A 12650-nucleotide genomic window follows, 5' to 3' on the forward strand; every position below is an offset into this window, starting at 1 on the left:
TGCCAGGTATCCTGCCTCTTCAGCATGCCATAACCCAAGGGGTGCGGCCCCAAGTGCTGGGCTGGTCACCTCTTGCAGCAGTGCAGTGGTGTAGGCAGTAGCGACTCATCCTCAGGCTTTGCTCAGGACAATATTTGCCTTGCCAAGTTCTCAGTCACCAGCGGAAGTGGCTGTACTCCAGCCGCCCTCACCCTCCCATCTGTATGATTCCCCTCACTGGCGAGACAAAGTGGAGCCCACGGTAGCTGTCTCCAGGGCCCAAGCCTTCCAAGGGGAGCAGCCCTGCCCTGGGTCATGCTTTCTAAGAGACTCCCTGCCTGCCTTGGATCCTGGGTCTCTCCAGGGACTTCTGAGAGCTATCCACTGGATGACTTTGGCTTGGGAGAGGCTGCTTGGTGCGGAGTGGCGGGGAGGCAGGGCAGAGAGGCAGGGCTGGATGCAAAGGCCAGCAGGCCTCACGCCATCTCTGCGGTCTCGGCTGCCAGTTGGGAAAATAGCGTCTGCTCCTCTAGCCCGTTTTAAGGACAAAGGAGCACAGTCCTAGGCACATAAAAGGTGCTCAAAAAACGCCAGTTCTCCTCACCTCTGCATCCTTGCCAGAATCTAATGCTGCGTAGAGATTCTATGGGAAGCCCAGCTGGCTGCTGATAAATTTGCTCTCAGTTGAAGGCTCTGCCTGGGTATTCTGCACCAAGCTAGACCCCGTGGAAATGGAGGTGGAGGGTCCAGGGAGAATGGTATGCAGGAAAGACCATGGGTTCTAGAGTCTGATGACCCCTTTGTAGAGCTGTGGGACTTGGGTTACCTGGTTCCTGAGCATCAGTTCTCTCACCTCTAAAACAGGTGGGACGATGCCTGCTTCACAGAGTTACTGTGAGCCTCGACTGCGATGATGTGACCAAGAATGATTTGCTGACTATGAACATCCCAGGTGAATAATGGCTACGAAGAAACTGGGTCATTCCGCAGAAGTTGTAAGACTGAAAAATCAGTTGAGAGTAAGAACTGCTACTGTGTGCCAGGCACTGTGCTAGGTGCTTTACAAATGTCATACACATTCATTCTCGCAAAGAAAACCTCTGTGAATGAGGGTATATCAGAGAGAGAGAGAGGAGCAAGGCGCAGAGAGCTTCAGGACTTGCCCAAAGTCACACAGCTCTGGCATTCAGGAATCCATGTTGCTAATGACTGTACTGAAATTCTCACTAAATCACACAAGATTTGACCCAGAAGTTGACTTCTTATTCCCCAAAGTGGTTTCTTTTTGCCATTTGTGCCTTCCTTCCAATGACGGCGAGCAGCAGCAGTCTAGCCCCTTGACAGCTGTGCTGACCATGGTTTGACTGGGGCACAGGATGGCTCTGTCACACATGGTTGGAACCACAGTGTCGTGGCTGCCATAGGTGAAGGCACCTGCCAACATCCACCCCACCCTTCCAACCCCCATGCAGGGAAGGGAAAGAGTGCCACAGAACTTTCCAGGGTCTACTCAGAGCAGCCACCAACCGATGCTGGGTGAGTACGTAGAGGATTAAAAATAGACACAGTTGGAGCGTGTCCCGACTACTTCCGGTTTGGTGCCGGCCAATTCAAATTGATTTGGTTCAAATAAACAAAACAGAACAAAAAAGACACAGCTCAGCCTAGTCACCTGCACCCCTCAGCTGCCACACCCTTCAAGATGGATTTGGACATGACCACGAAGACGGGGGAGGGGCTGGGAACTCTGACGGCAGGTGGGCAGGAACTGGACCAGTTTTGTGTGACTGCAAGAGTGGTGGCCACTCTGAACAAGAAACAAAGTCTTCTCTTGGTAAACAGCCCTCATAAAAGGTCCCGGCAAGTTTCCTACTTTAAAGGAACCTGCTGAAGTTATCAGGCCTCCGCAGAGCCAAAGTGTGAGCTCACAAGAACAATGACTTCACCGATTTGCACATGGGACCCACACCTGGTATTTCCCCAGGGCATGTCTCTTGAGCAAACACGGATGGGTCTCTCCCCTTGCCCACCCATTGCCAGGGGTTGGTGGGCTTCTCACACCTCATCCTGCTTTTCTGCCCTTTCTTGGGGCGTCACTTGGGAGGAGGGCCCCATGGGAGGCCCGGAGGGGAGGAGGCTGGTCCCCATCAGAGTCGGCTGGATATTCTCTGGGCATAGCCTCCGCCCCCGGGAAGGGACATCAAATGCATTCCCAAACCAAGACCTGAGGGGAACGAGACCCCTGCTGCCAGACTTCTGCTTCCTTTGTGAGGAAGAGGGGCTGCAGCGAGCCTTTCAAGCTGATAGGTTAGAAACATGGCTCAGCCTAGGAGATTCACGCAAACAATGCACACACGGCCAACACACCACATGGCGGCCCCACTGCCTACAGCTCTGACCTGAGTCGCCAAACTGATTCAGAAAAAGGAGAGAAGCCCAGAATGTGCAAGTTCAGGTACATGCCACACAGAGGGAAGCCGAAAAACCCACTTCCCGGTTTTCTTTTGCAAGGCAGCCGAGTTCAGACTCCCGGGTTTAGTCAGCAGGGAGAACGGCTCAGGCAGTGTTAGGCGGGAGGGAAGGACCACCGGCTACTCACGGGCCTTGAGCGCTGTATCTTGGGAGGCGGCGGGCGAGTGGGACGGAGTCTCTGTGGCTGCATTAAAGTGGAAACTTAAGACATCAGTACACACGGTTTGATGCATCCCACACTCGGCCCCAAGCGTCCGGTCACCCAGACCCGAGGGCCATCTTCTGCGCCTTCCGCTCCCTCGGCCACCACGTCCTCTGCCTCGGGCCTGGATCACTGCAAGCGCCTCCCCATCGCCTCAGCCATTCTCCACACAGGCCGAGGGGGAGCTTCCAAACTGCCACGTGACCCTGCACATCCCAGCCTCGAGACCTCTGCTGCCCTCTCCTGTCCTGGGGTGACAGGTCCACAAGGCCAGGGGCTGGCATTCCAAATCCTCCACAGCTGGGCTCTGCTGTGCCCCACAGACCGCCCCCCTCCCCCTTCACCCGTGCTCACCCGCAGACCCTAGGCTCCCATCCCTGTTCCTGCCTGCCCAGCGGATGGAAGACCTGCCCCACCCTGTCCTGCCTGGCAAACATTTACTTGGCCTTCAAGGCTCCGCCCACGTCAGATGCAGCCTTTCAGTGCTCCCCCGCATCACCCAGTGTCACCCAGTATCTGCCCCACCCAGTGGACTTTCCAGTGGTCATTTCCTTGAGGGATTCATCCCTGTACCTTGGGAAAAAAAGAAATCTGCTCAATAAATGTTACAGGAACAAATAAAACCTGTACGAAATGCTTTTCTTTTCAATTTAGGATTTGAATCAAAACCAAAAGAGCACAGACCTCCTGGCTCGTCCTTTAAACCCTTTATCTTGAAAATTAAGGGTTTTTTTTGGGGGGGGGGGGGACTGCACTCGTGGCATGCAGTTCCTGGGCCAGGGATTGAACCTGCGCCACAGCAGGGACAACACCAAATCCTTCACCACTAGGCCATCAGGGAACTCTGAAAGTTAAGCTTTGTTCTGCCAACAGCCTGCCCATCTAGATGCCTGGACAGTGGGGATGGCGGGTAGACAGAGTAAGGAGAGTAGAAGTCCACACCACACCAAGGTCACAGGCACTCCGCAAATCCTAGGAAGTTTCTAGCTGGTTCCTCTCATTCAGCCTCGAGGTTCACGGAGGTCCATCATGACACCACAATATCTGGACCTGCACTGCCCACTGCAGCAGCCAATGGCCACACGTGTTGAGTCCAAATGAAGATATGCTACGAGTGGAACTTCAGCGTCACAGCTGCCGCACATAAAGGCAGCCCCCGACGTCCACCCCAGCCCTCTGACCCCCATGCAGTAGCCTTCAGAGACTTAGTTTGAAAAAGGAATGTAGACTATCTCACTAACATTTTATTTTGATTATATGTTGAAATGAAAACATTTTGGATATTTCGGTTAAGTATATCATTAAAATTAATCTTTTTACTTTTTAAAAGCCGTTAGTAAAACATTCAATATTCCATGTGCGACTCACATGTGTGGCTCCCACTACGTGTCTCTTGGACAGCAGCACCCTGGGTGTCACTCGCTTGCAGTGATCCTCCGGATAGCAAAGCGCCTCACAACTCATTCCCTACGCCTGACTCCTGGGGTCCTGGGCGTCCCTAGCCTGCCAGAGTGGTGATGGGGGAAGCGGGCTGACAGACTTGGTGGAGAACTGGGGTCCCTCCTGGGCACACTGAGAGCCCATCTGGGTGGAAATACGGTCTGGTTTCCCAGATCCTGCAGCATTAGGAGTGTAGGCCAAGTCATGCCTGGTGACCCTTCTTCAGCTGGAGGCTCTCTCGCGGGCAGGATGCCACCCAACGGGATGAGCATGGCCGCCCACAGGTGCACAGTCTGCTGCCCTCGACCAAACTCCCCACTGTCTCACACTTACCCCATTTCCCTCCAGCACCCTCAGCTCCCTTTGTTCTTGCCACCCTGCTCTGGGTGACCTCTTTCTCTAGCCTGGAGCCCTCGCCACGAGTCCCCTCTGACCTGGCCGTTTCCGTCCCTGCCAGTGGGGGTGGCAGCATGGCTGGGTGCTCAGGAGATGGCCTCTAAGGTCAGATGGTCTCAGAACGAACCCCACCCAGCCCTTCAATGTAATCATCCAAGCCTCAGTTTCCTCATCTGTAAATGCAATAATGGTATGACCTACTTGAGGGGGCTGTTAGAAGTTTCCGTGAGACAGTGTTTGCCCAGATCTCTGGCCAATAGATGCCAGCAACTATCACCATTAGCAGGTGACCCTGTCTCCAGCCTCACCCACTCAGTGAACCTGTCTCCCACGCTACTCCAGAGTAGACTTTATGCCCAATTACGTCATCTGCCAGCCTAAGTCATCTTGGTGGCGGGCTGGCATCTCTCAAGGTGTCTTCTGGGAAACACTCTGAGAGATGCACTGTGGGAGGAAGAAAAGGGGGGTTCCCAGCCAGGCAGGCCTGCGAAGGGCTGTCTCCTGTCCTGCTCCTTTTGGAGACTCACGATGCCGGTTAGCACAGCAAAGGCTGCCAACGCTTGCAATTAAAAAAACCCTACCCTAAACAGGCAAAACCCTATCAACTCTTTTTTTTTTCCATAAAAGTCCCATTTCCCATATTTATTTGAACATAGACTTGCTTCCCCATAACATCTGTTCATATCCCCTAGAAAATGCCCCAACGTGCTCACAGCCTCCCAGATTCTGGACCCCTCCCACCAGCCTCCACTGTCTCATCTCTGGTGCAACCCCCAATCCTGGCCCTCCCACCTTCCTGCTCTCCCTGAAAGCTCAGGTCTTCTAGAAGGCTATTTCTGAAGCACCTTCGATCTCCTTTTGTCTCACTTTCTTCTTCGGTCTTTTTAGGGCTGAACCCGCGGCATAGGAAGTTCCTAGGCTAGGGGTCGAATCAGAGCTGTAGCTGCCAGCCTACACCACAGTCACAGCAATGCCGGATCTTCACCCACTGAGGGAGGCCAGGGATCGAACCCACGTCCTCGTGGATACTAATCAGATTCATTTCCACTGAGCCACGATGGGAACTGAACTCCCCTTGTCTCACTCTTGATGTTGTCTCACCACCCCTCACCCCCCATGTATTCACAGCACATAGGCTGTAATTATCAGCTCGTTTCTCTATTTGTCCTGGGGTCCGGTATGGTACTGGGTAAACAGTAGGTGCTCAGCAAAGATTTTTTTTTTTTTTGTCTTTTGTCTTTTGTTGTTGTTGTTGCTATTTCTTGGGCCGCTCCCGCGGCATATGGAGGTTCCCAGGCTAGGGGTTGAATCGGAGCTGTAGCCACCTGCCTACGCCAGAGCCACAGCAATGCGGGATCCGAGCCGCGTCTGCAACCTACACCACAGCTCACGGCAACGCCGGATCGTTAACCCACTGAGCAAGGGCAGGGACCGAACCCGCAACCTCATGGTTCCCAGTCGGATTCGTTAACCACTGCGCCATGACGGGAACTCCTCAGCAAAGATTTTTGGCTGAAACTTCCTGGCGCATGTAGAAACTCCGCAAAAATCAGTTCTCCAGATTCTGTGATTAATCAATTTTGCTTTGTCACTAGGAAGTGCTAGTTCTTTTACAACTGAATTTACAGCTGGTGAAAGGAAAGCAGCCCCTCAACCACACCCAACCTAGAAGCCAGCAGAGGACACCAGGGCCATCTACAGACACTGAGGAAGGCTAATGTGCTACAAATACCCTGAGTTGGGCCACGAGGACACCCTGCAGGGTACATTCCAGCAGCTGCCCAGGGCAAGGTGCACAGTGGATTTCCTGCTAAGAAGAAGCTTCTGCTTCCTGGAGCGGAGGGAGTAGTAAGGCTGTTAGGCTGTGGTGGTTGCAGTTTCCCAAATATGCTGGGTGGCATGACGGGGGGCACAGGCTGGGGAGAGCTGAGTACTCCTGGGGACAATTAAAACAGGCCATAAAGGTCAAGTGGTGGTGACTTGGGTGGGAAGAGGGGGTGGGGAAGGGAAGATGCAACTCAACACACTGTTTTCTAGAACCCAGCCTCAGTGCTCGGGACGCTGAATCAGGGAGGGACTGAATGAGGGGCTATGACAGTGAGAGGCGAGGCCCAAGGCGGCTGCAGAGCTGCTAGACACAGGGAACATCATTTTGGTGGGCCAGGGCCCCTGCCCCTGACCGCAGGCCCTATGGACCAGGGACAGCACTGGCCCTAGTGCCAGGAACTTGTCCTTCCGTGGACAAGGAGACAGGCTGAGGGAGGCGAAGCGAGCTGCTCTCAGGCCTCTTGACTGCGAATCCAGGGCTCTTCCCACTGCTGGAAGAGAGGAGGCAAAAGCAGAAGAGCCTTGGAGCAGGGAATCCAGAGGGCCGGGCACCTGTGCAGAGAAATCACGTTGCATGTGATCCTCGATTCCCTGGCTACACTGACTGCTGTTTCTTAAGTGAGTTCGAAAAGGCTGGGCCTTTGGCAGTCTTTAGTAAAGAGTTCTGTTCAACAATTCATCTGAAAAAGACAAAAAAAAAAAAAAAAAAAAAAAAAAGTTCCTGTTGTGGCGCAGTGGTTAACGAATCCGACTAGGAACCATGAGGTTGTGGGTTCGGTCCCTGGCCTTGCTCAGTGGGTTAAGGATCCAGCATTGCTGTGGTGTAGGTCTGAAGAGGCGGCTCGGATCCCGAGTTGCTGTGGCTCTGGTGTAGGCCGGTGGCTACAGCTCCGATTGGACCCCTAGCCTGGGATCCAATATGCTGCAGGAGCAGCCCAAGACATAGCAAAATAAGACAAAAAAAAAAAGACAAACAACAACAACAACAACAATAATTCATCTGGCACTTCCTGAGCAGGGCTGTGGCAGGAGGGATGGGGGTGCTAGAGGTTTTAACAGCCCAGACAAGCACCTGCCTTCCTGAAGGTCATGTGTATAGGGAAGCAGGTTCACTCTGGCAGAGGAGAAACAGGCCTCTGGCGTCTAGGGATGGGACAGCTGCCTGGGGCCAAGGCCTGGGGATTCAGGAGAAGAGGACAGAGTCCAGTCCTCAAGGAATGCATGGGCTAATAGAATTTGACCTGCATCATGGGAAAATATCTTCATTTGGGCTAAACCCCCAAGATTTGTACTTGGTGTTAGAAAGACTCACGTTCATGTCTTGGCTCTATCACTTTCTAGTTGAGGTCAGTATTGGCTCTACCATTTGGCGAGTTACTTAAGCATCAGTTAATTCTTCCATAAAATGGAAATGACTCCTGAGTCACAAAGCACTGGTGTGAAGATGCTCCCTTGTAAGAGTCAGATGTAGGATGCTACAGGAGTGCATTACAGCTGAGTGAGGCTCTGGTCCGGCAACCTGCTGATCAAAGGAGATCACCCAGTCCTCTGCCCTTCCCTTAAACCCACAAGTCTTGCCAGAAGAGTCCTGTGGATGAGAGGAGCTTAGTTTTCCAAGGGAGTGTGCTGTGAGCAAGGCGCTGTTGAAAGGGACTGGATTTTACTAATCTCTTCTATTTACATGATGCTTTTTCCTTTCAAAGCATTTCTAGTTCTCTTCTTTCTTTTGAGCCTCACATTCCCTGGTGAGGCAAGTTAGAGGATTATTTCCCTGCTAGAGAGGCAGGAAATAGGAAGCTCAGAGAGGTTAAGTGACTAGTATGAGATCACACAGCTAGTAGCAGGAACTAAAACGAGCAGTTATTCTCAGTCCACTGTGCTATCCTTGTCAACCCAAACATCCAAGGTCATCTAGAATCCTTTCTGATTTGACTTCTCTAATCGCTGGCCCTTCTGCAGGTAGACTCTGTTGGTTGGGACCTGTGCCTTAGAGAAAAGGCTGGCGAGAGAACGAGTGACCTCCTCCCCTTCCTTCCTTATTTCAGCATCTCTTTCTGGGGCTTTAACAGGAGTCATGTGATTCACGCGTTCATTCGTTTAACAAACAGTGCAGTCTACTTTGTAGAGGTACAGGGGCGCACAGTGAATAAGACCCTGCCCCGCCCTCTGATGGCGGGGTTTTACGGCAGGGGGACAGAGGGGTGCTGAGGTCTATGTGGGTTCAAACGAGGGGCTCTTCTACCCGACGGGCTGCTAGAGAATTCAGGTGCATGAGACGGGAACCACAGAGGTCCAACAGGGTCGAGTGAGGGTGAATATGAGGACGGGTCAGGCCAGGACCTCGGAGGGGCTGGTGGGGGTCACATATGATATAAAGCCTTAAACACTGGCCTAAGAAGTGTGGATTTTCTCCTGAGTACAGTGGGAGGGATGTGGGCAGGGAGGGACATATCCGAGGCCTCCGTGTTCTTGGTGTAGAAGATGGGTGGGAGAGGGACGGGTGGGTGGGCTCCTAAGGACGGACATGCCCTCCTGGCCACGGGGGCCTGTCCAGGCCTCCACTGTTGACAACTCACCAGCTGGCCATACGACTGCTGGGAGATGTGACCACAAGGAGGGAAGCCCCAAAGTGTGACTGACACCAAGTCCCAGAGAAGAGCGGCGCTCTTAGGCCTCTGCCAGTCCCTCGGCAGCTGCATCCATCAGCCATGTGGGCCAGGTGACGCCTCTCATTGGGTATGAAACACACATTTATGAGGACAGCATCTGATTTGCAGTTAATTTGTTGATGCAGCAAAACACATTGTCTCCAAAAGGTCAGGAGGGGAAGCCGTGTGGAATACCAACTTAATTACCTGGGCGGCGTGCATGAGCGGGCGCCCTGCGAGGGGCTTCAGGGTGGAAAACACTCCACTGCTGGGTGAGGACTTGGGCAGAGAGCGAAGTGGCGGTGGCGGTGGGGGGTAGCCTGAGCTCGAGGCAGAGCTGAAGCTCTTCTGTCCACTGGGTTCCGATACCTAACAGCTCACGTTCTGGCCTGGGGGATCCTCAGGCTGGGAGGGAGGGTCATTGCTCCATTTCACAGATGAGGGGAGGCAAAGACTTGCTCAGGGTCACACCAAGCAATGGATGACAGGCCTTCAGAAGAGGGATCGAGAGCTTGTCTCCAGTGAATTGTGCGCTGGGGCAGGGGTCCTGTGATGGATGTGGGAGGGGAGGGGCCGGCTGTTTGGGACTGTCCCCCGAGTCCCCATGGAGGGAACACCTTGGACTATTCCTTCGACACCGCTCCAAGGTCAGAATCAGCATCCCCATTTCACTGCCTGGAAAGCAGGCTCAGGGAGGGGAGACAGGCACTACCTAAGGCCAGATAGGAGATGAAATGTCAAAGCCAGCGGGGTGACAGGCCAGACCCCAAGAGGGGACTGGTGCTATGGGGAAAGGGACAGAAGAACAGAGATGCCCAAGGCCACAGGGACCAAGCGGCTTCGCTGAAGGCTGAGTTCTGTGCATGCAAAGCCTGGGGTGGGGAGGCAACCTGCTTGAGGTGGTAGCCGCAGCTCCCCTTCTGATGGCCAGAGAAAGTGGGGTGTGCACAAGGGTAGCTGGAGGCATGGGAACGGTGGCCTCCGAGGTCAGCCTCAAAGCGGGTCTCAGGCACTCTGGGTGTCAATGGTGATCTGAACTGTCCCTTTTCCATCAGACTCCCATCTAGCCCATCTGGAGGAGGTGCTGGCATCCCCAAAGGGGAGGCTGGGGGCTTCTCTCCCAGGGATATGCCCCAACCACATACGCTGCCAAGAACGGAGAGGGCGAAAGAGAAAATTCACAATTAAACTCCGTCACTGTTTAACGAGGGGAGAGTTCACCTGGTTAATTTTCCTGGCTAGTAGCCACATCAATGCTCTGACCTGTACATGAAACGGCCCCGGTTGGGAGAGGAAGACAAAGCTTTACAAAGGGCCTCTGGGCTGGGAGCAAGGCTCCTCTACTCCTCGGGAAGGGAGAGCTGCTATTATGCAAGGTATGGAAATAAAAGAGGGCTTCTTTTGATAGGCATCCAAAAAGGAGTGTATTGAAGCTATATTTGTGTGGAGTGTCTCCTTTGAAATGCCCAACCAGCTCTTTCGGGCACAGCTCTCGCCTGTCCCCCAACTCCTGTCATTATCTCAAATCCTCTTGTCCATACTTGATAGAGCTGATCCTGCTTGTTGGGGAGGATCAAATGCTTGCCTCTGCCTCAGAGTGTCAGCAAAGACAGCTGGGGAAGACCGGGCACTGGTGTCTTAGAGCATTTGCTCTGAGCCGAGAGCACTGGGCAGGCTTTGGGCCCCCGTAGGATCCTGGGGTCCTCAGGCCCTGCAGTGTCCGCAGAGGGAACTTAGCTCCAGGCTATACCCTGGGGAGGGGGGAAATACTTCTTGTAAGATGCTGCACAGGATGGACTTCTGAGTCATAGCTAAGGAAGAAGTTTCCATTGTGCCCACCCAGGGTGACAAGGCTTCTTCATGGGAAAAGGAGGCTGGGAAGGACCTCATGCTGGAGCATCCTTGACAGGCCAGGCATCACCCAGGATAAACTGTGGATAGAGGTGCTGCCATGATCCCTCCCGCCCAAATCCATACACTGCATTAGCAAGCTGGTGGGTTCGTCTTCGGGCCCTGGTTGTCAGACTCAAGAAGTCCCAGGTGCCTGCAGCTCGCTGCCCTGAGGCACCCTCTGCAAGGGGGTGTTGGGGACTGAAGGTGGCCCTCAAAGAAAAGCCGTAGCACCTGCCGTTGGGTCTGTAAGCCATGGTCTCTGGAGAGGACTCGGCTGCCTGGACAAGTCGACAAATGCCTTGCGAGGCCATTCTCTCTCCGCAGTTGAGCGGGTGCTGAGCGGAGAGACGGCTGCGCCTGGTCCTAAAGAGCAGTGCATTCTTCCCCGATGTTGACAGGAGTAGTATTTTGTAGTGGTGCTGGTTAATTTGTAGTGGCATTTGTGGTTTGAAGCCTTGTCAAGATCCCTGATTACTTCCCGTGCAAGGAGCTCGGCTGACGGGGAAGTTCACATGGCGAACAAAAGCGGCGAGGCAGCTGTGAGGGAAGGCTGCGAGGGGCCGGGTGACCCCGGCCGCTTGGGGGACAGAGTGGGGGAGGGAGGAGGGCCGGCAGTGGGGCGGGGGAGGGGAGGCTTTTGTTTTTTAGTCAGGTGCAGCTGCTCGGTCTGAATAGGTGGCATCCCATTGGCGGCCCGAGGTCGGGCAGCAGATGCAGCCGTGGCTGGGCAGGGGCAGGGAGCCTTGCTGACGCGTGCCATTCTCTGCCCAGACAGAGCGGGAGGCGGGGGCTTCACTGTTACCTCCACCAGGGCAGCCATCTGGGATGCCACCAAGGGTGCCTGGGTGCCACTTCCAGGAGGTGGGGGATGTGAGGAGGGGCTTCCAGATGTTGGGAGAGAGAGTGCCCCTCTGAGAGCAGAGGGGGTGGGGCTGTTTGGTGGCACTTGCTATGTACCAGGTTCTGTACTAGAAGCTGTACTTGAACTTAAGGTCACTAATGATCTCAACAACCCTGCAGAAAAGGTAAAATCCCCACTTGGCAGATGAAGAAACTGAGGCTGCCCAGCTCAGTGACTTGACTGAGCCAAGCTTAACAGCTACCAGGTAGCAGAGGCAGGATCCAGACCCAGCTAAGTCAGACATCAAAGAACCCAGACTCCTTCCATCAGACTTAATACACGAACGACAGAAGGCAGATGCTGAAACTTATCCTCTTGAGAAAGAGGGTTCTCCCCTCTCTCTGGGGAGTTTGTCCCCCCAGATCCTCTGAGCTTTTTGTCTTGCCAAGTCTGTTCTGACCACACAGAAAGGCTCATCTCTGCAGCCACCCTCATTCCACTAGGCCCGCATCCTGACTTGGGGAGAGTTTGCTCAGTGCATTTAAGGGCCAGGGCCAGCTCAGCAAAACCAAGGCTAATTTATCATCTCTGGAATGATGTCCACCCCAAGCAGCACACCACTAGGAAATTAAAATAAAGACCTTCTCCTGATTTTGCAGTTGTACACGCAGCATCGCACAGCATTCTCCGGAAAGGGAGTCCAGGGATTACAAGAGCCTCCATGCTGCCTGCCCTGCCACCAGCAGGGGCCCCCTGGGGCCAGCCGCAGCTCAGGGAGCTGGTCATCACCCTGCAGACAGTCCTCGGCAGGCCATTCAAGACCCGGTCCCTGGCCCACGAGCCTCATGTCCCATCCCACTACCAGCAGTCCCTTTCCCAGCCTTACAAAGACCTGCCCTGCCACTCATGTGCCATAGCCCCTCACGACGCACGTGCCCATCCCACACCTCCC

General features: G+C 54.1%; 1 protein-coding gene across 50 annotated transcripts in view; it reads right to left on the reverse strand.

Moving 5' to 3' along the window:
• DENND1A (DENN domain containing 1A) overlaps nt 1-12650 on the reverse strand; it is a 520477-nt gene that overhangs the window by 25145 nt on the left and 482682 nt on the right. For 28 of the 50 annotated variants that reach the window (XM_084995669.1, XM_084995686.1, XM_084995614.1 and 25 more), the window contains one exon: nt 2579-2635. The exons of the other annotated variants lie outside the window; for them this stretch is intronic. In XM_084995669.1, the coding sequence (XP_084851795.1) occupies nt 2579-2635 (57 nt within the window). The remainder of the gene's footprint in view (nt 1-2578; nt 2636-12650) is intronic. 50 annotated transcript variants of the gene reach the window in all.

This window comes from Sus scrofa, chromosome 1 (assembly GCF_054392235.1).
Source record: "Sus scrofa isolate SSC_HxYL_T2T_F1_AM1 chromosome 1, Sscrofa_HxYL_maternal_Yorkshire_Landrace_v2.0, whole genome shotgun sequence".
Lineage (NCBI taxonomy): Eukaryota > Metazoa > Chordata > Mammalia > Artiodactyla > Suidae > Sus > Sus scrofa.